At 40.0% G+C, this 24,993-nt stretch overlaps 1 protein-coding gene across 6 annotated transcripts in view; it reads left to right on the plus strand.

The window, feature by feature from the left end:
- Positions 1-24,993, plus strand: part of NEK10 (NIMA related kinase 10) — a 237,154-nt gene that overhangs the window by 171,292 nt on the left and 40,869 nt on the right. For 3 of the 6 annotated variants that reach the window (XM_072651141.1, XM_072651142.1, XM_072651145.1), the window contains 5 exons: positions 7,997-8,180; positions 8,269-8,355; positions 10,453-10,507; positions 17,605-17,642; positions 17,866-18,006. In XM_072651141.1, coding sequence (XP_072507242.1) covers positions 7,997-8,180; positions 8,269-8,355; positions 10,453-10,507; positions 17,605-17,642; positions 17,866-18,006 — 505 coding nt within the window. Of the gene's footprint in view, positions 1-7,996; positions 8,181-8,268; positions 8,356-10,452; positions 10,508-16,618; positions 17,583-17,604; positions 17,643-17,865; positions 18,007-24,993 lie in introns of those variants that run through there. The other 3 variants (XM_072651143.1, XM_072651144.1, XM_072651146.1) reach the window with 2 other exon arrangements.

Raw genomic sequence — 24,993 nt, forward strand, 5'->3', positions numbered from 1 at the left:
TACTTTTTTATGTGTCTCTCACATTCAAAGGGCCTTCTGGTTTCTAATGACTTTTTACATTGCTGTTTAAGCTTAATTGTGTGATTCATATTATTCAAAGGGTTTTTATTTTCTTTGCCCCTCACAACATAGTATATTGTAGTCCAATGCCTTCTTTAATTTCTTGTGAATGAGTAGTCTGGGATTAATCAAATCAGTCTTTCCATGATAGATAAGGAATGAATTTTAAAACTATATTCCTTTGTGATTAAAGATTAGGGTTTCTTTATATTAGTGATCTACATCCTATTTCAAACAATTTATTGTTCTTTGTGTTTTTAATACTTCTGACTAAGTTTCTGGTATTAATTATTGCAGTTTGGTCATTAGATTTTTCAATTCATTGTGATGTGCTTTTCTAAGAGATCCACACTTTTCAAAATTGCCTCTGTGAGTTTTGTGTTCAAGATCCATCACTCTGGGTAGCATATAATGTATATATTCTTTTATGTTGCTGACCTGCTGCTTTTCCTTCATGTTTTTATTTATGAGGTCCAAATTTGCCTTTTTCAGTGTTGAACAGTTTTTACATCATGTTTTTTAAACTGTCTCATGCCATTGACTCCTAATCTAATTTCCGACCTATTTCTTCTTTTACTTTTCCTGTTCTTTTGAGCCACTTGGAGTTTCTTTATATTATTTCCTTATTGCTCAGGGCTCTTCTAGAATTTTTTATCTCTTTTTACTGGAAGTTTACAGGAACTTTTCTGTTATTCTATTTACATATTCATTGGCTGCATACCTTTTTTTTTTTTTTTTTTTTTTAGTTTACTCACTTGTCCCACAACTTTCTCTTTAAGCTCTCTTGCTCTATGACCCCACCCATGTGATCATTTGTCATTAATCAGCCTTACAAAATGGCTTCTCCACCAGCTACTATCATTGGGGTGGTGGTGTTTTTTTCCTGAGGAGGCCAGCAGAGCTAGGAGACTTCGTCATCTTGTGTTGAGGGTATTTGGCTGGCTTTTCGTCTTATGGAAACTCTTCCTCCCCTCACCTCAGCCTGAGGTCTAGCTCTCCATTGCTCATTCTCCTCTCCTTAGACATCGTTGTTCACTTTCTTCCCTGTAGGACTGAGAGAGTTTAGTGCTCTCCCCAACCCCTGTTAAGGGATAGATTGAAAGTTATATGTAGAAGCTGCTAAGGGTGGGGAGGATAGGAGCCGCCACAGCCAGAGCTCTAAATGAAAACCTTTCTGGTCACATGAGTGCTTGGTGTTTGCTGAATACCATCGGAATCACGACAAAAAATAACTGTCCAGAGAGACAACTGAAATAATGTCACGCCTACTTCTTTCTAAGCATTCCTTGTGGTTTGGAGCCCAGGGCAGCTAAACCTTCCTTTATCATGTAGTTATGTCTGTAAGTTCTTTGTGCTGCCTTGTTTTATGATGGAGTGTTTATGATCATACCTGCTCTTTGTGCATGTTTTCCAAACTATGGTAATAGATACTTGTCCTAGGTGTTATTTACTTTAATTCTTATTAGAAGAAAGGAAAGAAGCCTTCATTAAGTAGTTTTGTGTGCCCAGCCCTGTGCTACTCACTTTATAAATATATCCTGGGAGCCCTGGGAGGTGTGGTTATTTTTATCACCCTCCTTTTACAGATGATGAGGATCACACAGATGGTGAATGTCTGAGACTGTATTGGACCTGAGAACCTCCTGACTCAAGGTCTAATGCTCTGGGTCTTATGGTGCCTCTAGCTGCCTTTGAAGTTCAGTGTTCATGAATTGTTTGAACAAACACATGCCTCTAGTTGTTACTTTGGGCAAACTTTTGGATTTTTCTGTCCTGTTTATTTACCGTAGTGGTTCTTTTTTCATACAGTTAACGTGAGCTCCACAATTGTTGATCATTGTTCTAAAGGTTTACCTGTGATTCTCTGATAAAAATAGAAAAAAAATTAAACGAAGCCAGGTATTAACATAGCACATTTTAAGAGGCATAATATTGTGCCAACAACTTTACTTTTATTGTCCCTTCGGTTGACTATCATTCCTCTCCTGGGCTTTGCAAGCACAACAGGTTGGTAACGGTGTGATGAGCAAAGTCTGCTAGAAAACTATGGCTTGAGTTAGAGTTTCAGCTTTGCTGTCTTTAAAACAATTCATTCCTGGTATGTTCACCATGCAGGTGTCTGTTCAGTCTTGCTTTTTTACCTGCATGCAGTTTCAGTATCGTATTGTGAAAATAGCCTCATGCTTACTTTTGCCCTCACCTTGAAGGAAAATTGACTTGGTACTTGAGCATCTTCTGATCAGATGGTAAAGGAGCAAGTGCGGAGAAGGAACATTAGACCAAGCTTAAGTCCTGTGTCAGCTGCTTTCCCTGACCTTAGGCAAATCAGGGACTTGATTTGCTCATCTTTTAGGTAAAGGAATTAGACTGGACCCTCTCCAGGGGAGAACACTGTCTCTGATAGTCTGTGATTCTGTGAGAGCAGTTGAAGAAGGTTAAATTTCTTGTTTCACCCTGGATTCCAGTTGAGCCAAGAGGTTTTCCAGATCTTCAGTAGTCATTGGACTGGCAGTCTGGGGAATGCTTTGCTCTTTTGTGCCTTGGATTGTGGTGGGGCGCAGTGAGTGTAGATTGTGAACTGGTCAAACTCAAGGTAGGACATTTGTTTTCTACATGATCACTTCTTTCTCTTTTCCCCCCAATCTGCTTATTCCCCAAGTAAAAGAAATGACTGAATTTGGTATGCTGCTGACCAATAACAGTGCGTACCTTAAATCTGTTTGGTAGGTTAGTCTGGTGACAATGGTGATGATGATGACGATGGTGATGGTGGTGGTGATGGTGATGATAATGAAACTCCTTTAGAAGTAGGAAAAAGCAGAGCTCCATTGGAGATACTAATTTAGCAGGAAGGAAGGCAAACTTTTAAAAAAGTTACTGAACATGGTAAATGTGATGTATACTTTTCATTTAAAAGATCATTCTCAGCATCTTAAGGGCATTCATGTTCATGAATTTCTTTTATTTGCTGACAGTTCAGTAATACATACCAATCTTTCTAAGTAGTTCTAATTGTAATCATGAAAGTGGCATCATAATTAGGTAGTGGTATGAAAATTAATATTTCCACTATGAATACCCATCTTTTAAGATTTTTAATAATTTGAATGTTAAAAAAAATTCTTGAATAAAACTTGGCAATAAAGATCCCTGCTTTATTATTTGATCCTTAGTCTTCAGCCAGTTCTAAGTTGCAGAGCTCCTAAAATATCCTTCTTGGCATGTTTAATCTAACTTAAAGAACATTAGCCTGTCTTATGATTCATAGAGCACCAAGAAAGGAAAATGCCTCAGGACTTTAGGAATTCAGTAGGAGTCACGGCAATACCCAAATAATTCAAAAAAGAAATGCTTAAAAACTTTTCCACTGTTCCCACACTGATGTAGATTCTATATTCAACGAATCAAAAGACATATGTGGTCCTGTGACATCTTCTTTCCTCCTCAGATTGGGGAAAGACATATGTGGAACGTGCAGTGGGGTGACCACTTTCAGAATGTCTTTGCCTCCCCCTATCATATGCTTTCTCCCAATCCCATGAAGAAGAGACAGGGGAATTTGATGTGTAACCCTTTCCTTTGGAGTCATTAACCACTGCGGGGCTACTATGATCATGCAAATCCTTTAGCTCCTCCCTGAATGTCATTCAGTCAACCTGGTATCTACATTTTGTCATTTAGGGACTAAATGTCTGCTAGAAATGTCTACTAGAAAACCACAGTCATGATCCTTTGCCATTTAAACATTTTCTCTGTGCTATCTATCATCCATTCAAACCCTGGAAAGTGGTTGCCAGGATTCAAAGATCCTTCTTTGCCAGATGAATCCCTGCCAAACACCTGGTACCCCCACATATCTGTGCACATAAGGACACAGTCCTCAGCCAAACCAGCAAAGAAAAAAGGGTGATGGAGACAGCTACAAATAGAAACTCAACTCTTTTGGAACTGGAGAGCAAACATGAATTTATTTTGCTCCTGCTGGGAAGCATGTGCAGGGAAGAGCGGGCCTTCTCATGTAGACTCATTACTTGATTTTTCTCCGTCAAGCTAATAGCCTGGGCAGCGTTTCATTTTAATTGTGCTACTTTTAATAAAATGGGCCTCATGCACTTGCTGCCAGTTGTCACCGCTAATTTGGATAATACCAGTTTACTGCTGTTAGAAACTACTCAACTCAAAATCTGTCATGATCAGCTGCACACAGGAAAAGCTTACTTCATACCAAGAGCTCAACATCACAAGACCCATCCCGGCGCTTGGCTAGCTCACATAATAGTGACACTTTCCATGGTGGCTGGCCTAATTTCCATGATATTCTGGAGATGCCATCTTGGTCCACAGAAGTGGCTGCCCATTTCTGGAAGGCACAGGTGTTCTAATCAGTCTGGTTGAGTCTGTTTTCTGCCCCCTAGCTGATACTAAGTAATTACCCCTAGGACTGCTCCTCCGATTCTAAAGAGCTTCCTTCCCTACCCCAGAGAGCCAACACCGTTATGTGTTGGGTCCCAGCTGATCCTTAGCCTGAATTGGTTGGATTACCATTAAGTGGCTTGTCTCTGTGATTTCCAAGGGTGCCATTCTCTGCAAAGTACAGACCTCATGTTCCCTCTGATTTGTTTAAGAGAACAAGAGAAATAAATTCCCTAATCTCTGTAACTTCATGAGCATTGCACCGTCTCCTTCCTATATTGAATTCACAGATCTTTTTGTTCATATGCCATGTTTTATACCTGTGCCACCCACCCCTACACTTATGGAAGTGAGATTTTAAACCCAATACAGGCTTCTCATTTATGCCTGTTGGATTTTGTCTAGTTAAATTTGGCCCACCATCCTAACCTATCAGTTCCTTCATAAGCTGATGAAATGAGGACCTGAATCTTCTTCTTGACAATCTGAATGGTTTCTGGAACGATTTAGAGGCAGCAACGGAGACTAAGCATAGTTTCGAGACCCCTGGAGGCTTAACTCTAGAATTGTGTGGCTTCCAGAGAGAACGGTGAGGTGGGGGCAGGACCTTAACAACCCTTGCTTTGTGAAACGATGGTTTAAGCAGATCCTTCTCTGGGTCTCCATTTTCTCACTTGTAAAGTGATGGAGGACTATAAGATCAGGAGTCCTCAACATGGGGAGTCCATGAATAGGAAAAATTCTATCTTCATTCAATATTATTAGTTTTTTGGTAATCGTTCTATGTATTTTATTTCATTTATTTTAAAAAGATTGTTCTGCAAAGGGTTCCATAGATTTCACCAGACTCTTGAGGCGCATGACACAAAAACAGTCAGGAATTCCTGGAGTAGGTGGCTTTAAGAATTCCCACTGTTCTAAATTATATGCTCCCATGATAGGGAGAGGATGTCTTTTACAAAAGAAACAGTAGTTCATCAACCCCAAAATGATAGATTCTTTTGCTTCTGCCGATAAACATCTTTTAAGCGACATGATAAGACACTCATAAAGACAACACATAATATAGAAAATATTTTAATCGGTCAGCATCTCAGTTTTAGCAGTTACTCTAGTCTTACTGCAATGTAAGAACCCATCACAGGAGACAGCTGAGGCAAGCTTGGTGGTGCAATGGCTTGAGTGTTCTGTATTGAGTATATAGAATTTGGATGTTCTGAGTTTGAATCTTCTTTTGGTCACTTACTGGATGTGTGACCCAGGACTGGTCACACTCAGCCTCAGTTTCTTTATCTGTAAGCTGGGATCATTATAAGAGCTGCCTCACCGTGGTGTAAAGATCCAATGAGATAACGTAGACAAAGCGTTTTGTAAAACCTTAAAGCCTGATGTAATGCTCTTATTATTGTCATTTAAATTCTTGAGGCTCAGAGTGTGTCACATACATGAATGTTGACTTGCTACACACACACAGACATCACACAATACAAGTCATCTTGTCGTGGTGGCTAGAGATTCAACCTTAAGGCCAAGATGACCTGGGTTCAAGTCACAGACACAGACTAACTGTGGGCTCCTAGACCTTGTCCCATCAGTGCTTTGGGCAATTCTCTACTAAGACTCTAGGATGCAGAGTGTGCCAGCCTCCATTGCTAGAGGTGTGAGGGCATAGATCTATTCCCTGTGTCTGTCATCTATATATGTATGTGTGCAAAACATGTATTTTCCAATTACTTTATTTTAAAATGAACTAGTCACAAGGATGGACATTAAAAAAAAAACAACAAACCCTAGGCAGTATGTAAAACAGCCACCATTTTCAAGTGGACAGTTTGGGGCATGGAATGCAAAAGTAGCTAATTGCCATGAGGCCGGAGGTTGGTGAGACAGTTGCTTAAAATGCTTCTCAACACAGGCATCTTCTCAACTCTCTCTCTCTCTCTCTCTCTCTCTCTCTCTCTCTCTCTCTCTCTCTCTCTCTCTCTCTCTCTCTCTCTCTCTCTCTCTCTCTCTCTCTCTCTCTCTCTCTCTCTCTCTCTCTCTCTCTCTCTCTCTCTTCCCCTCCTCCCTCCCTCCCCCACTTGTCTGTCCTTCCTTTTTCTCTTTTTGCCGCTTTTTCTCGAATCCTGCCTATGTCTTAGTTATGAGAATGTTACACGGATATTTTTGTATTACCTCATTGGTGGTTGTCAGAGCCAACAGCTTTTCAGAGCTTTTCGGTAAACAGTGTAAGACTTGTGAATACAGAATCAGATAAAAGACAAGTGTGGAAAGCATTAAGAGACCCTTTGCGGAAGACAGGGAATGCCTTGTCTGCTTAGCTGCGGAATGCCTTGTCTGCTTAGCTGCGGAATGCCTTGTCTGCTTAGCTGCAAAAAGTGAAAACTGTCAGAACTTTTCTTTCTCCAGAAGGTCAAAGCCTTCAAGTTTGTTTGGAGCCACCGTCTATGTTTTTCTTACTATCTTTATGCAATTTTAAGAAACAGCCATTTGTAGTTTCTAGTGATGACATTTTAGGAAAAAGGAAAAAGCTGGAAGGCTGTTTGGAGTCAGATGATAGAGGACCTTCAGTGCCGCTGGGATTGCCCTGATGGGAACCCTTGAAAGTTTTTAGGTGGAGAAATGGAGCTATTGTAGGAGTATTTTTGGATCATTACTTGAGCAGCAGAGTTGAGCATAGATTGGAATCAGGAAGATCAGGTACTATAAAATGAGAAAACAGAGGAGACCCTGAACTACAGCGGGGACAATGAAGAGGAAAACCCCCTAATGTTAGAGATATTGTAAAGGTCAAAGTGACAAAAGTATTATAAAGGTATTTGGATGTGTAGGATGACACTGTAGTTATGTGCCTGGAACTCTCGGGGGATAGTCATGGCACTAACAGAAATAGAGCAGGTAAGGGGGCAGGACCCCAATTTAGAGAAGGAAGATGATTTCAGTGTTAGATGCGTTCATTGTGAGATGTCCAGAGGGAAGCTCAGAATGTAGATAGAGGAGCCCTCTGCACACAGGCATTAGCTAACGCTGTTGAGGAGATGTTTCGGGGTCATGGAGCAATGTAGAGTTAGGCTCCTTATATAGAAAAGTAAAATGGGGTCCCCCTCTTCAGAGATCTTCAAGCAAAAGTTGGATGACCACTTTCAAGTCTGTCAGAGGAGGGGTTTTTGTTCGGGCATCATTTCCAACTCAGAGTTTGTGATTCTCTGATTTTAGATGTGATCACCAAGGGAGAGAGGGTAGAGAAAGAAAAGGAGAGAGTCTAGGATGAAACCTTGGGTACATCTACATTTGGAGGGTACCAGGGGGTTAGAAGCCAGCTGGAGAGTCACAGGAGCAATGATCTGAGAGAGTGTTGTTATGGAAGCCCAAAGATGACAAGGTATCAGAAAGGTGGAAAGACGGGACCAACCAGGGGTTGGTGCAAGCTCACAGTGCTTTTGGAACTGATTTCTGTCATAAGTTCTCACTTGGAAGAAAACTCAGAAAAGAAAGCCATCAGTTCTTCTATTTTGCTTCTCAGGAAAATTTTGAGAAGGCTAGTCTGAGTAGCAGCAGCAGTGGTGGGGCCAGCTTGAAAAGTGAGCTTTCTGAAAGTGCTGACCTTCCCCCAGAGAACTTTCAGCAACCCTGTGGGAAAGACGAAGACAGAGCCTGTGAGGAAATCTTGTCCGATGATAACTACAACTTAGAAAATATCGAAAAAGGTGAGGACATTTGTAAAAATGTCAACATTGCCCTATTTCTGATGTTTTCTGTTCCAAGATTCATTCATGTCACTTTTTTGTTGTACAGACATATATTCAGAATTAGATGATGAACTAGACATCTCGGATAACTCCAGCATCTCTAGCTCAAGTCCTTTGAAAGAATCAACATTTGGTAAGCCATCTACCAAACGCCTTCTAAACCATAATTTCCAGTGGCAAATCAGACATCTACGTACTGAAATTGTTGTTGTCCTTGGGGAAGATGAAGGGATCAAGCACTGATTAAGCTATTAAGTTCTTCACAAATACTTGATTCTGTGAGGTCCATGCTGGTATCATCCCCATTTGATACTTGATGAAACTGAGGCAGACAGAAGTTAAGTGACTTGCTCATGGTCACACAGCTAGTAGGTGTTTGAGGATGGATTGGAACTCATGTCTTCCTGACTCTAGGCACAGTGATCTATCCATTGTTCCACCTTGCTGCTGCCTTGGAACAAAGAAATGACAAAACAAAACTCTGACCAGCTCATACATAATATTTTGTACAGTGTTGTAGCAGGATCTGAAATTCCAACCCTCATAGAACCATTTTCCTGCCCCAAATTAACATGGATGGTTTTGACTATTTTGACCAGCACATAAAGGAACTCTCAAGGAAACGTTGAGAGATCGGATGATTCATTATGGACCAGGAGCTAGCTTAGTTGTGATCATAGCAATTATTTGCTTTGGTTGTTGTCTTCCAATGAATTCTATTGTTAATTTGTTGTCCTCAGAGATGACTCAGTTAGTGGGTAGGCCAAGAACATTATCTGAAGGTGTATTTGCAGTTGTCCTCCTTAGGAACACAGCTGATCCTTGTATCTCTTCCCTTCTGTCTTCCCACTGTTGCAAACTGAAAGTACCTGCTGGTCTAGGAGGTAACGTCCATGTCCATAAACATGCAAGGCTGACCCTGGAAACTGCACTTGGCTGGAAGTTTTCATGTGGCCATTTCAGCTACATTCAGAGCCACACTTTTGTAATACGTCGTAAAGTGTTTACAGAGCTCATTCTTCAGCTAGGCCGATAGGTTCATCCTGGACAGCACTCAGTCTAAATAGAATCTGAAAATAAAATCATTAGGATGTCTTGGTCACCAGAGCCCTAATGGACTTGGCCAAAGTGCGGGCACCTAAGCCACCAATGGGAGTTTCCAAAGTCCGTTTGAGAATAAGTTATCGGAGACAAGAAGGTCACTGAGTCAGGAAGAACTTGCTGGTAAATTAAAACCCTTTAAAGTGTGCAGGTATTAATTCAAACCATATGATGCATACAAACATTCACAGACACCAAGTTGCTTACAATGATTGTGTCAAACTCAGGTAGAAATAGGAACCACAGCTGGGCCTCATGTTGACTTAGAGAACCACATATTAACATTACCTATGTTCTACTGCATTTTTATTTATTTTTTAAAATATTTCCCAGTTACATTTTGATTGGGTTTGGGCCATATTTGGTATCTTTGCTTTCTAGTACATTGAATGTCTCAAACTGAAGCATTTGCTGAGGGATTGGAAACATCTAATTAAAATTTTCTATTATTGCTAAGCAGGAAACGTTGTAAGATACTCTGTCACTCCAAGGTTCCATGTGCTTCGCTCAGTCTCAGTCTGGACTTAAAAATCATTATAGTACAAGGGAAGGTGCAGCCTCTTTATGTCCATCAACATGTAAATTCCCTGTCACATGAATGTAATTTGTTATTTTCTCTTGTCTGTTCTTTTTGGTTTCATTTTTGGTTCTTCTCCTTTTTCTTTAGCTTCATTTATTTTTTCTTGTTTCCTTTGCCTTCTCCCCACCCCCTCCTACATTTTGTTACATTGCTTTAAAGATTTGAAAAGAATTTTTTTAGTCAGGAGACCTGAGCTTGAATCTCATCTCTGACCATTATTAGTTGTGCATTCATGGGCAAAACACACTTACTCTCTTGGGGCCTCCATTTCCCCATCTGTCAATCATGAATAATAATACTTTATATGCCCGAAAACACCCTAGAGAGGTGGTTTATTGTAAAATCATGTTTAAAGTTACTTTAAAAATCTAGCAAATAATGTTTTTCTAATGTTATATTTTCCACTAATGCTTTTAAGAATCTTTCTAGTATTTTAAATTGATCACATAACAGAAATCTTGGGAAATAGAAATCTGGTTTTTTTCATATACAAAACATCTTTTTAGAGAAGAAAGCATAATTACTATTGTGTACATACGTTTGTTTCAGGCATCTTCAAACGAAGTTTCAGTGCCTCCGGAGGAGAAAGACAGTCTCATGGGAGGTCAGTGACATTCTCAGCTTTGCCAAGTCAGGATATTGCTAATTGGGCTGGCTGCGGGAAAAAAATGCCTGATGTTTTACAAGAAATGAGAGGTTAGGACATATCATGTTGAGTTTTATTCCTATGACTACTGTGTATGCATTGATTTAAAAAGAATGCTTTCAGGGAGTGGTTGAAAGAGGCAGGTAGAAAGCAAATATCCCAGTATATAGAGAAGCATGTCAGATTAAGTACAGGTCTTCTCGAATTTGTGATGACCTAGTGTCTGAGTTGAGGAAGATAGTTATTGTAAAGAACAGATCTTTGAATTACCCAGGATTCTTCATTATGCAAAATGAGCGCCCAGACCAGCTCCCTTATGCCACATGAACAATCTAGTCTAGATTAAAGAAACTCTGTTGCTACAATAAGTCCCAGGTAAGGCCTTGACTAGCCAATTGTTTGAAGAGAAATAATTGCGTTCCTGTATCAGCAGAAGGCCAAAACCTCAGTTTGCGCCATGGAACATCCTTTGTAATGGTGATGTGGAGGCGAGGTCTCTTGTGGGGAGATCCAGTTCAGGGGATGGTCAGCGTTGACTGGGCAGGCTGGTTGTGCTGATGGAAAACATTGAATGCTCTAAGGGAGGAAATTAGTGCCGTCAGTAGCTGTAGGCAGCACACAGAGGGCACATTCTGAAGGGTAAAGGTCCTGACTTAAGCTTGATTGAGCCTTCAGTAAGCAAAGAAAAATGTGTTGAGCATAGTAAAATCTGCTGGAAGGATGGAGAACATAGGATCATAAGAAATTAGCCCCACCCTCCTTAGTCCTGTTTTACGGAGGAGAGAGGACCATTCTCTTGAAAGGATAGCCAAAATGAAAGGTCCATGTCTGTGTCTAATGGGTGGTGCAGAAACAGCAACAAAAAAGAATAAGAAAAGAAAAAGTACCAACTGTTGGATTTCATTGAGATAATCCCTAAGGTTTATAAAAGGACATATATTTATATTCCTTGAAAATGTATTAAAAAGGACAACATGTTATATCTACCACATAATTAATTGTGTATATTTTCGTAGATGTGGTTTTATTAACCTTTAATAAAAGATTATCTTATAAATTATTTAAACATCAATGAGCTACTAGAATGTAAAACATTTGCCAAGAGGAGAGCGCCAGTCAATCAGTGAATGCTGTTTAGTGTCTGCTGTTTTCCAGGTACTATGTAGGAGCTGGTAATACAACACAATGAATTAATGGAACAATCCCTGCCTTGGAGGAGATTACAGTCTAGCAGGAGGTGACAAGTCTACAGCCTAATCATAGAGAGAATAAATGCAAGGTGGTCAAGGTGGGAGGGAGGGAGGAGCTCTTACTATGAGGAAGTGATGTTTGAGCTATGTCTTAAAGGAGGAGAGCGATTCTAGGAGATGGGGGTGATAGGAGAGTTCATTGTAGCATTTGCCATCACATGCCTTTGGGAATTGTCTTGGATCATCCATTGTATCGTTGAGAAGAGCTAAATCAGTCGTAGTTGATCATCACACAATGTGACTGTTACTCTGTACATTGTTGTCTTGTACAGTGTTCTCTTTGCATCAGTTCATGTAAGTCTTTGTAATATTCCATCATAATCATATACCCATAGCTTCTTCAGACATTCCCCACAGCAGTTTATCCAGGAGAGGAGAGATGTAGTCAGATCTTTGCTTGAGGAAAAACAGTTTGGCAGCAAAACCATTGAGTAGACTCTAGGAAAAAAGTTGTTTTTTTTTTTGAAAAAGCAAATCAGTGTAATCATTTTGGTTGTAGTGAGCTATGCTTGAGACAGTATAACTTTTAGAGACTTGTGAGATATAAAAAGAAGAGGCTCGTAGATCAGTGGAAACCAAATACGTAGCTAACTGGGTTGAGGCCAGGTAAAGATATTTCTATGTCCTTTGCTTAGCTGTAGGTAACGTGTGTAATGTGAAAATAGTCAACACTTGATAAATGCTTATTGGATGAACAAATGCATGCGATACATAAAGATGGGTTGAGACCTAAGATTATTCCCTACACTCCATTATCCTGGCTTCATGTTTTGTACAGTTAACCATCTCAGCCCATAAAATAATATATTGCAATAAAACATATATGTAATAATAATAACAGCAAAATAATACTAATACACTGCTGCTCTGTGAATCAGTGGAGTTTGCAGGCAGCGTTCCAAAGAGTTACCAGTAGACTGCTCAAAAGCACACACATGTGTGGACCAAACATCTTAGGCAAATGTTCTAGGAGACCCGTTTTGGTGACATTAGAAGGATCCATATTGGATTTATAAGAGAAATTAATTTGTGGATATTTATGGAGGACTTGTTATGACAAGGAAGCATGGGAGGTGTCAGTAGGAATGCAAAAGAGAGGACCACAATCTCTCCTCTCCTAGAACTTAGAGTCTGGTAGAGGAAAAAGACACATATACAAATGACTAGTGTGTTTTTTTCTATAAGCATATTTGCCAGACTTCTGATAGAAAAAATTCAGCAGAAAATTTTGGTAATTTTAAATGTCTCTTTAAATTATCTTAGGAGCTGAGAAAGACGGAATGTATCATTTTATGGGTGGGCCAGTGGCATAAAAACTCAAGTTGAATTCTATCACAGACTTTGTAATTACTGAAAGGAATTGAGATATAAGACAGACATTTTGTAACATGGTCGAGGGAAGGAGAATGTGTATCTGAACCGGCCATGACGTGCAATGCTTCTCAATTCACACTTCATTTTAGTATCAAAGTCAGAATTTACAATGCACTTAAATGCAAATTTCTTACCTTTGACAAACTTTTGAAGGCCCAAAGGCAGAAAAACCAATTCTTCCCCCATAAAGCCACACCTAAATGGTGAGGAGTAAATCAAATGTCCATACTACAAGACTTAGAGCAGGAAAAACTCATACATTCACCCTTGTATCAGAGAACAAAGTCGTTTTTTTAAGGATCTAATGAGAATCTGAAGCAGAGACGGGGATTCATGAGAGAGATGCTGTGCAAATGGAAATGAAATTTGTTAACTAATTGACTATGAGAAGTGACTGAGAATGAGGAATTGAGGATGACAGTGAGGTTGTAAAGCTGAGTAACTGGAAGGATGGTGGTGCTTGGGACAGTAAAAGGCAAGTTTGGAGGAGGGCAAGGTTTTGGGGGAAAGCTATTCAGTCTGTTTTAGAGTTGTTCGTTTTGACTTGCTTGTGAGGCTTCCCATGGGACCTGATGAACAGCCAGTTAGTAATTTGGGACTAGAACTCAGGAAAGAGACTTGGGCTGGATATATAGATTTGGTGGTGGTTGTTCGTCCTTCTTTCTTGAAGAGGATGACATCAGGAAGGTGATACCATGGCTTGCAAGTGAATTGGATTTAAGTGAGGGAGGTCTGTGCAGAGTTACCAGCCTTACTTTCTCCTCTGGAGCCATCTGGGTCCAGTGGCCAGATAAAGATCAGGACCACTGGGGGTGGAGGTACTCATAAACATAGAGATGATAATTAGGCTCGTGTGATTAATGAAGTCACCCAGAAAGAGAATGTAGAGAGGTAAAAGGACCTGGGACAGATCCTTGGGGGTTTATCCACAGTTAGAGAGGCATAGTATGAAGGATGTCCTTCAAAGGAACCTGAGAAGAAGTAGTCACATGGGTAGGAAGAAAAGCAAGAGAAAGCAATGTCACAAGAACTTAGAAGGAAGGCATCTCCATCTTGTCAGTTGCTGAAGATAGGTCAGTAAATAGGTCTAAGAAAAGGTCTTTAGATTTGACACTTAAGAGATCATTGGTGACTTTAGAATGGACAGTTTTCACTGAGAGATTAAATCCAATCTGATCACATCTGTGAAGGCTTCATAAATCTCTCTATGTAGAAATAATCTCTCCCAACTTGGAACACTTAAGCACATCTTTACATCTCTCTGATGCACTTATCAATTTTACCTAGTATTAAATTTATTTTACGTGCCTTACCTCCCCTACAAAATCATATTTTTTGTGGGAAAAGACCCTGTCTTATGCATTTTTGTATGACTGCCTTGAAGAGATTTGAAAGGAACTCACTAAATGTTACTTTAAAAAATGAAGCAACAATATGCAGAAGTCCTGAGATGGGCAGGGAGTAAGAAAGAGAGAGTGCTAGAAGGAGCTAGAATAATGGCAGGTATACCAGTCCAGTCTGGTTTGAGCAACTAACAGGAATTATAATTTGCAAATTTGCTTCTTTCCTGCTAAGGACATCACCCTAATTTGAACTCAGGTCTCCTAAGCTACAGGCAGCTGACACTCAAGCACCCCACACCAGTGACCTTTGTTCAAACTCTGTCCATCTTGCCATAATACAGTTCAGAGATGCCTAGGCTTGAAAACATCCACTATCCTGGAACCTAGAACCTTGGCCAGTGCCACGAGCTTGAAGCCCTGGTTTTTCCCTTGTCCTGTTGCTTAGGCAACAAGGTTTCTCCACGCCTGCCTGCATCCTGTTGCCATGGTAACAGGCCAGAGAGAGCAGGCAGCCTTGAGTGGTCCAAGGTTTTCAGTGGCCAGGCTCTGACTGTGAACTTACAGCTCTTCCTCTGCTGATTTTTTTTTGCATATTTGTACATGTCTGCATGCAGGTGTGTTTGGCATTTGTATTTAAAGACAGCTTAAATTCAGTTTTTACAGGTAGAACTGCAGGACCATTGTGTGATCTCAGAATTGATGTAGTTGGCCTCTCGTTAACAGTTGTTGCTGTTTTCTTCAGAGCTTTCCCCTGTCATCTGCACTGCCCATTTTTCTCATAATCTCTATGCTAATTTTAGTTAAACTGAGCCAACTGGTCTTTGCTTGCCTAGAACCAACTTAACTTATCTGAGCAGTCAACAGGAAATTTCATCACCAGACCAGAGTCAGAATAACCTTGTGTATGCTTTCTCTATGAAGGAGCTGAAATTGGATGGCTTATTATTTCGTTGTTTCTGGCATTATTGTGCTTTATGGTCCTCAAATCTGCTTTGATAATTTTCTGCTTTTAATGATTATGCATAGCACTTGGGAATGCTTTGGAAAAGAGCTTGGTTTCCTTAAAGTCCCCTAAAGGAATTCCTTATAGGATTAACTAGGAAACCAGAGTTAGAGGCCATTTGGTGGGGTGGAAAGAGTACTGAACGTGGAGTCACAGACTTGATTTCAAATCTTGGGTCACTGAGGCAAGTAACAATGCCCCCTCTTTAAAATGAGGGGCCATAGCTAACATTTATATGATGTTTTAAGGTTTGAAAGCTTCTGTGTCTCTGTGTCTCTCTCTGTGTCTCTGTGTGTCTCTCTCTCTCCCTTCCCCCATCTCTCTCTCAAGTTACAAGTCCATGCCAAATCCAGTCACCCAGCAAAAAAGAATTTTCAAAAGCAGCTAAGTAATTATGATTAAAAACAAAATCCCCAATCACCATTAAAGGAGGATTTAAAATTATATTTTGTTTGTATTAAATGAGAATTTGTAGTATTGAAATGAAATGTCAAGGCCAAAATGGTCAGACTCATATGGAAAAATATTGAAATGCTAGCATCTTCATAGTATTGCTCAATGTGATTCAGTCAGTTAAGTAACAGTAGAAATCTGAGCTTAGATCCTGTCTCAGAAGCCCATGCCTGGAAAAACTAATTGACTTGAGTGAAAAAGTCATGGGGGTTCACTTGGTATGCACTGAGCAAACCTCCCCAAAGTAGAAGTTAAGTCTACTAGCAGTTTATAAAATGGGAAGACAATCTGGAACAGAGGGTGAAAGCAGCGGGGTAGGATAGGGTGGGAGAATTGGGGGCAGGCATTGGCAACATGGAGCAATATTGGCAGTACTGAGCTTTTGAAATCATTCAAGTCAGGAGACCTGGGAAATCATTTATCTTACAGGGTTTTTTTGGACACATTGAAAATGAAAGGATTTTTTGTAAAAAGAGTGTATATACTTTAAAATTTTAAAATTTGCTTCCTTAATTTAAAAAAGTCTTAAGAGATATTCCTAAGTGTTTGTAATGCCATAATCTTTTTTGAATGAAATTTCTATTTCTGTCATTTGTTTTTACATCTCCTACATTTCCCTGTGTCTCCTGGCTTTTCTCCCTCCCAGAGAGTAATCACTTCTGATGAAGAATAAAAAAGAGGAAGAAAAACAGTTGAACCAAACTAGTGTCTGAAGTTTTATGTCGTGTTCCGTCCGTGCTCTACAAAGAAGCAGAAAATAGAGCTTTCTCTGTCTCTTTCTCATTAGACTTTTGTAGCCTTTGGTTTTGATTGTTTTGGTTTTTATTATTTCTCTTTACATTACTGTGGTTTTCCTGGTTCTGCTTTTCTTTCACTTTGTATCAGTTCAGACGATTCTTTCAGCACTTCTGTTTTCACCAGTCATCATCTCTTACAGCATAGCCATATCCAGTTACATTCGTGTGCCATGACTTTTTTAACCATTCCCCAACAGAAGAGCAATCTGGAGTCCTTTCTTTCTGTAAGTGACCTCCTTGGGTTATACGCCTAACAGAGTAACATTTGGAGCAAGTGCTTTGGACATTTTATCCATCTTCACATAATTTCATGTTGTATTCCAGAATGAATGAATGAATATGCTTCCTGTATGACAAACATTGTGCTAAGTGCCCTGGATACAAACGCAGAAAGCAAGAGAGACCCTGCCCTTACAGAACGTACATTCGCATAAAAGGACACGTTGGCCAGGGAGGGGTGTTTTGGTCTGGGAAGTCCCAGGATGCTCAGGGCTGTTGAAGAGGCACATCCTTTCTAGAAATGACAGTGTTGAGTTGATCTTGATTCTCAGAGCCAGAGGTGGAAAGTGGGGAGTGGAAAAGGGTGTTGTGACGATGTCCAGGAGAGAGCAACTGTAGAAGGGTGGGGCTTGGCACAATGGGCTGGCAGGAGGGTCTTAGAATTGTTGGACCAAACCTGAGCTGATTCTCCTTTCCCAAGGGCCTTGCTTACCTAACTTACTGTGACTTGTCAATGATTCTGATGAGGGAATAGATTTTCTGTTTCTTATCTGGTAGAATTCAATTCTACCAGCCTTAGAATGTTGCATTAACCAACATTCATTCTTCTTCTCAGGGAATACACTGGAGGAATCGGATCAAGACCAAGACCAGGTAATTTTATATATATATATATATATATATATATATATATATATATATATATATATATATATATATATATATATATATATATATATATATATATATATATATATATATATATATATATATATATATATATATACACATACATATGTACATTTTTTAAAGCCTCTTCCAAGTACCTTGCCAGCTGTGTTATAGTTTTATATCTTTCCTCCTTTTATTTCTTCAGCTTTGCTGCCTCTTGACCTGCTTCTGAAAGTGCCATCACTCATGTTCAGGGCCCACGTTAAGAAAATAGAGGCTTCGTTAGTGACAGGGTGGCAGTCCCATAGCCTTCCAACTGTGATTCTTCGCAATCTGAAAGATCATGGTAGTACTTATTAGATCATTTTGATATCGAGCAAACAATAGGAGGACGCAGAATGATAGTTGGGCCAGAAATGTCTGAATGGTCCTTGAGATGTCATTTGAATAGGGACAGCAGGAAGCCCCCATTATGTCTGTCGGGCCTTACGAGGAGAGTGGTTCAGGGGATTCAAGTGCTTTCTGGGTTCACTTATTTGATGGAAAGATTGCAGGCTATTTCTCCATAATTTGCATTTCTGTCTTGGGGCATTTAAAGGGAGGGAATGTTAAGCAGCTGAACTATTGACACTTTAAAGGATACCTGCTAACCATGTGTTAATTACATGCATAGACTGGACAAAATTCATATAATGCAACCATTATGAAAGGTCTCTTTTCCCACCTATTATTTCTATTCTGATGGATGTTACTGTCCCTTTTAGATCTGAATAAAGCACGCTGTATCCTCAATAATTCAGGAATTTTAGGGCTCTCATTGGTGTTTACATAGGGTCCTTTATGTTAATGATTTGGGGATAAGAATGTTTCCTTCTGTTTATAAGTGCCACAAAATAATGTGAAAAAGTCCTAAAATACAAATAAGGGGGACCACAGAAGCTACAGTTCTGCCTCTGAGGTTTGAATCTAGGACTGAAAGTCTGAATTCCATTATTTCGGTAAATGGGTATGGTACTTCATATTAATGAATAATTGTTACATTTAAACATATATTTACATATAAATGCGTATTATGTATAATGGCTTACGTAAATTTATAAACAAATCTACATAAATATATATCTGCGCATATGAATCTATTTATATACTGTTTTATATATAGAATGTGAACGTTTATATGCATTTTATATATGTGCATATAAGTACATTTATACATGATGTGTTACATACAAATATAGAAGCCTGTTTCTATATACATAGATATGTTTCCCCAGGTGTGTCCTTTTTATTCCCATTGGTGGAGTGAAAATAAAATAAGCTGAGATGGTTTCGTGTAAAATGCTACAAATATGAATATAGACCACGACCTCAGGAATGAGTTGTGGGACAATTGACTTTACTTGGGGCTCTCTTTACCATTGAGTGTAGCTCTGTAGGCCAATGGGATCATGCTTAAAGTTACCTTATTGATCACTCTGTGGTTTGAGATAAACAGCTGGGTGTACATGGCTCCATCACTGAGCATTGTCTGGGGAAATGAAACTCAATCGTTTGGCAAGCATTTATTAAGCACCTGCTGTGTGCCAGATACTGTGCCATTGCTATAGCCATACGTGTTGGGGTAGGCCAATGGGGAAGGCTTTTGTGCTCTAACACAAAGACTAAATATATAATCTCTGCCTTCATGGAGCTTACAGAGTGTCAGAGGAGAACACTTATGTGAACCTAAGTACATTGTATACAGAATATATATGAAATAACACCAATTAATTGAATGGTGGAAATGAGGAAGACATAAGTGGCTGCAGGGAAGGATGGGGGGTATTGGGAAAGGCTTCATCTACATTGTGGCCTTTTGTTTGTACTTTGAAGGAAACTGGGAATTCTGAGAGGCAAAGAAAGGTAGGAAACACATTCTAGGCATGGAACACAGCCAGTGCAGAGATGGGAGATGAGGTACCATAGGCTGATTTACTAGAATGTAGCCTGTGTGAAGAAGAGCAGTATATAGGGTAGAACTGGAAGGACAGGCAGAGCCAGCTTAGAAAGGGCTTTACATGGGAAGCAAAGGGGTTTCCATTTGACCCAAAGGAGGTAGTAAGGAGCCAGTGCTGTTTATAGAGTGGAGAAGTGACACGCTCAGACCTTTGTTTTATTTTTTGCCATTTAATAGCATTTTATTTTTTTCCTATTAGATGTAAGGATAGTTTTCCGCATTCACTTTTATAAGATTTTGAATTCCAAATTTTTTCTCCCTTCCCAAGACATAGGTTACACATATACAGTCATGTTAAACGTATTTCCACGTTAGTCGTGCTGTGAAAGAAGAATCAGAACAAAAGGGAAAAACCACAAGAAAGAAAAAACAAAAAAATAGTGAAAATAGTGTGCTTCGATCTGCATTCAGACTCCATAGGTCTTTCTTGGGATGTGGAGAGCATTTTCCATCATGAGTCATTTGGAATTCAGACCTTTGCTTTAGTAAAACTGTTTTGCAGCTACATGGATGATGGATTGGAGAGGAGAGAGAGGCTGAGAGACCAATTAGGAAGTTACTGAAATATTTCTGTACTTTTCTATAGCACTTGGTATATGCCAGACACAGGCTGGGCTAAGCATTTTACCATTAAGATCCTATTTGATTCTCACAATGACCCTACAAAGTAGGGCTGTTATTATCCCCATTTTACAGAAGAAAAAAACTGAGGCAACCAGAGGTGAAGTGACTCACCCAGCTAGTAAGCATCTGAAGCTGAATTTGAACTCAGGACTTCCTGACTCCAAGCCCAGTACTCTATCCACTGGGCCACCTGGCTATGTAAGACAAAAGTTTATGCCTACCTGAACTAGGGTGCTGACCTGTGTAAAGGGGGGAGGGCACTGATGTAGAGGGTCATGAAGGCAGACTCTGTTAATACTTGGTAACTGATTGGTTCTGTGGGCCAAGTGGGAGGGAGGAGAAGAGGAGGGTTGTGAGGCTGGAACCTGGGTGGCAGCAGATGGTGACTGATTGTCGGCTGTGATTTGATAGAAGAATAACTTAGAGATTTATTATGCACATAATTCTGTGTCCAATTGATGTACAACAGAATCATCAGATTGTTTTCCTGAGACATATGCTGTTAGTCAGAGAGTAGAAGGTATTCTTATTTTAGTGAAATAAGAAAATGCCTTCTCCTGAGCCTTTTATCAAATGGTTTACATTTTAGAGTCATTCTTGTTTAATCCATTATCATCCTTAAGGCCCAGATCCTTATACGATATAATCCTTAATGCTGAAATGAGATAATATTTGTAGTGATTTTCACAGTGCCTAGAACACAGTAGGCACTTAATATATGTTTACCTTCCGATTTTCTTTAAAAATAGTTTCTTTTTTTTTAAAAAAAAATGTTAGATACAGAATATCCTTTTTAGATCTTTATATTTCCGATGCTTAGCACAGTGCCCAACACATAAATGCACGTTTGCCAACTTTAATACTTTCAAAGTTGGTGGTGAGCTGCTGAGCAGCAATGCTTATTGACAAATACTTTTTATTCTTAATGTTCTGATTCCAGTATGACTTTATGGTGGATGTATTTACACTTTTGATTTTTTACCATTGAGACAGATGAAAATGATGCATTCTTAGTTTTCCTGCCTGCCTGTCAACCCACAGGATCCTAGCGGCCCTGTCTACACAGGCTTCTGCCAGCTCTGTCTAACTCTACCTAACTACTATTACTCCCTATATGTGACTAGTCTGGGCAGCTAGGTGGCATAATGAATGGATAGACATAATGTGCCAAGAGTCAGGACCAGAGTTCAAATCCAGGCTCAGATACAGACTAGCTGTGTGACCCTGGGCAAGTCACTAAATCCCATTTGCCTCAATTTCCTCATCTGTAAAATGAGTTAACCACTCTAGGATCTCTGCCAAGGAAACCCCAGATGGAGTCATAGAGAGTCAGACATGACTTAAAATGACCCAACAGTAACAAATATCACTAGTCTAAAAGAACTTAGATATCTGTGCTAGATAAGGAAACAGTCTACCACTCTAATACATGAAATTCAGCCTTTGGCGATTCCATATTTTGCCCCATTTAAGAGGGTTTGTTTCCTGGAGTACCAAAGTGAAACTGTTACACGTGGTTTCCCCAAAGGGGTGCTAGGTCAAAGAGCAGGAAGGGACCTTAGGGGTCATTTGACAAGTGACACACTGACAGTCCTGAGCATGGAAGACACTTGGACAAGGAGACAGTGCTTGATAGTGAGCTATATTTGATCTCAGATCTCTTCACTCCAAATCCAGAGGATTTTGCAGTTGATCCCATCTCATGGCCTACCATGGCATAGTGTAGTATGGACTTGGAATTGATAGAGATCTTGGTTCATTCAAGGCCTGCCTTCGACCCTTGCTCAGTTTGGAACTCTGAGTAAGTCACAAACCTCTCCAGATGGCGTCTCGTTGGTCAGAGGGGGAGCATTGATGGCACAGGGTTGTCTTGAATGAAGAGAGTGCTTGACCTGGACTCCTGATGACCTGGCTTAGAGTCTTGCTTCTGGTACTCTCTGGCTGTATGACCATAGTCAACTTGGGGCCTCAATTTGTTCACCTGTAAAATGAGGAGGGTCATACATGCAGCACCTCCCTCACAGTGTTATGACACCAAAATGAGATAATGTCAACATAAGGCTTTGCAAACCTTGGGGCATGGTATAAAGGTCAGCGGTTACTGTTAGACCAGTGTTACAACATTCAGCACCCCACTAAATAACTTCACGTATGACTTAAACTTCTCCACCATGATTTTTCCATAGACGTTTACCAAAAAAACTGATGTAAAAGAAAGAACAAGTTTAATGAATGTCCTCCTGGCTTCCTGTTAAATTATTGTCATCAAAATTGTTATTATTCATTTACATGAAAACTTTTAAAACCTTGAAGCACTGTAAATGTCAGCTACTAAGGTAATGCAAGTATTATGGTGTTCAGTGCCCAGCATCCCAGTGAAAATTCTGTTTAAATTTTCCCTCAGCAGATTCTTCCACAGAGACCTATCAAAAAGCAGGGATAGAAGAGAGGATGAAGTTTATCGAATGTCCTTTTGGCTCCCTGCCTAACTTCCTTTAAGCCAACTCACTTGCTTGGCCGATTTATTTTGCACATATATGCATCTTATTAATTTTAAAGCAGTCTTGGGTAAATTCATTAGTCTTTACTGAACTGATAATTAATTTATATACTATAATTCAGAAACTTTGAAGCCTTGACCTCCTGTAGGGTTAATTAAAGTTTTGTGATTTTTTTTTTTTGCCAAGAAAACATTGAGTTCCTTAGTGTTGTGAAGGAAAAAAACTTAAGAGGTTTTAATAATCCTTAGCAAATCTTTACCTGGCCTTCAAAGCCACATTTGTCAAACAGCTGGAGTTTATTGTATACTTATGCATACAATATGAAATGTTGTGCACGGTGCAGGGCACCGTGATGGAGACGGAGATGGGGGGGTGGTGGGGTACAGTGTGGTTCAATGGAGAGTGCACTGGACTCTCTGTTTCCCTGGACCTGGGAAAGAACTGGGTTGAAATCTCATCTCTGATGCTTAATGTGACCTTCCTCAAGTCACTTACCTTTCCTGGGCTTCAGTTCCTCAAGTGTAAAATGAAAGGCTGGACTGCTTAGCTTCTGAGGGCCCTCCCAGCCATGACTGTATGTCCACACACCAAGTGTTAAATAATCATGCTACATCAATAAAAATGAACAATAAGAAAACTGTCACAGAGCCCTGATGGGATTTGTTATTCGACTGGCAATAAGTGTTCTGTCAGAGATAAGACGAATTTGCATTTACTTGGTCTCTGGTGCTTTCGTATTTCTAAGAAAACGTCCACCTTTCACATTGATTGACCTGTGATCTGGGGCTGGGAGACAGGTTGGTTAGTTTCACTGAAATTGACCACATTTTTTAGACAAGTCACCAAACTGAGGAGGGGATTCTGATAAAACAGAAATAGTGCTCTCTGATTTCTCAGCTGTTAATAAAGCTATTTTCTTATTAGATGCTGCAGAACCTATTTTTAGACTTGTCTTTTGTTCATAAAGGTCAGATCTAAATAAAGCAGCTGAAGCACGAGCTTCTGCCTGTGCAGCTCAGACTTCCATTACCCTGACTTTGCTCCTCCTCGGAGTCCTCAAAAATATTCCTTCAAGTTGGGGATTGAAGCTTGTACTTGGTGTTGGTTTTCCAAGCAGCCAAAGTTTCTGGTTTATATTCCTTTAGTATGCATCAGTAGGCATCTTTCACATTTCTAGAGCGTGGCAGTCTCTATGGTGTCATGGTAGCCATCATGGTGTCTAGGCTGAGACTCCAAAATGAAGTACTCCAGCACTTAAAGGTTGTATCCACAACTTACCATCTTAGTCTGTACTGGTCCTTGACTTGTCATGCCTTTATTTCATGTTTGGTCTCGCCACCTAGGACACCCTGTCTTCTACTTCTTTGTTGCCAGTAGCACCTAGAAGAATGTGGAACGTAGAGGAGGTGCTTCACAAATGTTTGCTGAATTGAATTGAATAGCGAGCCCTTGAGAAAAATTTGTCAACTAAGGTCATAACCTCAGAGGCCTTAGAGATGTAAGCCCCTTCATTTTCTAGCTCAGAACACTGCAGTCCAAAAATAGGTGAATTGCCCAAGATCACACAGGAAGAGTCAGCAAAGCTAGGATTTGAATACAGAGCTTCAGACCCCAGATCCTATGGGCTTTCTTTCTTCCATACCATGATCTTTTGCAGCAGAGTTGATGAAACTCTTCTTTCTCCCTTCTGCAGTGGGAACCATGATCCAACTGATCTCAAGGAGTCTAAACCCTGAAGTGTTTCTGCTGGGTGTTAGCTCCTCCATAGTCTGGCACTTGGAAGGCCCAGAAACTCTTAAGCCTCAGAGGCCGTTTGTGGGGATAGGACTTGGCCAAGTCATTCATAATCATCTTGCTTTGGTAATTGAACTGCTCATTCTAATTGCTCCCTCTAATGACTTTAAGTTGAATAGGGCCTGCCTGTCATTGGGACGTGCTGATGAGGTTACCAAGGTTCATGCAGGCCTCAGTTTGAGCACTTTGTGAATTCACTTCTCGTATTGGTTGAACCTTTTACTAGTGAGGCAGAAAATGATTGTGCCCTTCAAACTATGGACTCTAAGTTTGGGGTTCATTTTCAAATTCTGCCTTAAAATTAAATTTTATATCAGTAAACATTGATTAAGCACCTGTTATATTCAAGGCCCTATGCCATGGGCTTAGGATACAAGACCAAAACAGCCCCTGCTTTCGAGGTGCTGCCTTTTGTTCC

Source organism: Notamacropus eugenii, chromosome 3 (genome assembly GCF_028372415.1).
Source record: "Notamacropus eugenii isolate mMacEug1 chromosome 3, mMacEug1.pri_v2, whole genome shotgun sequence".
Taxonomy (NCBI): domain Eukaryota; kingdom Metazoa; phylum Chordata; class Mammalia; order Diprotodontia; family Macropodidae; genus Notamacropus; species Notamacropus eugenii.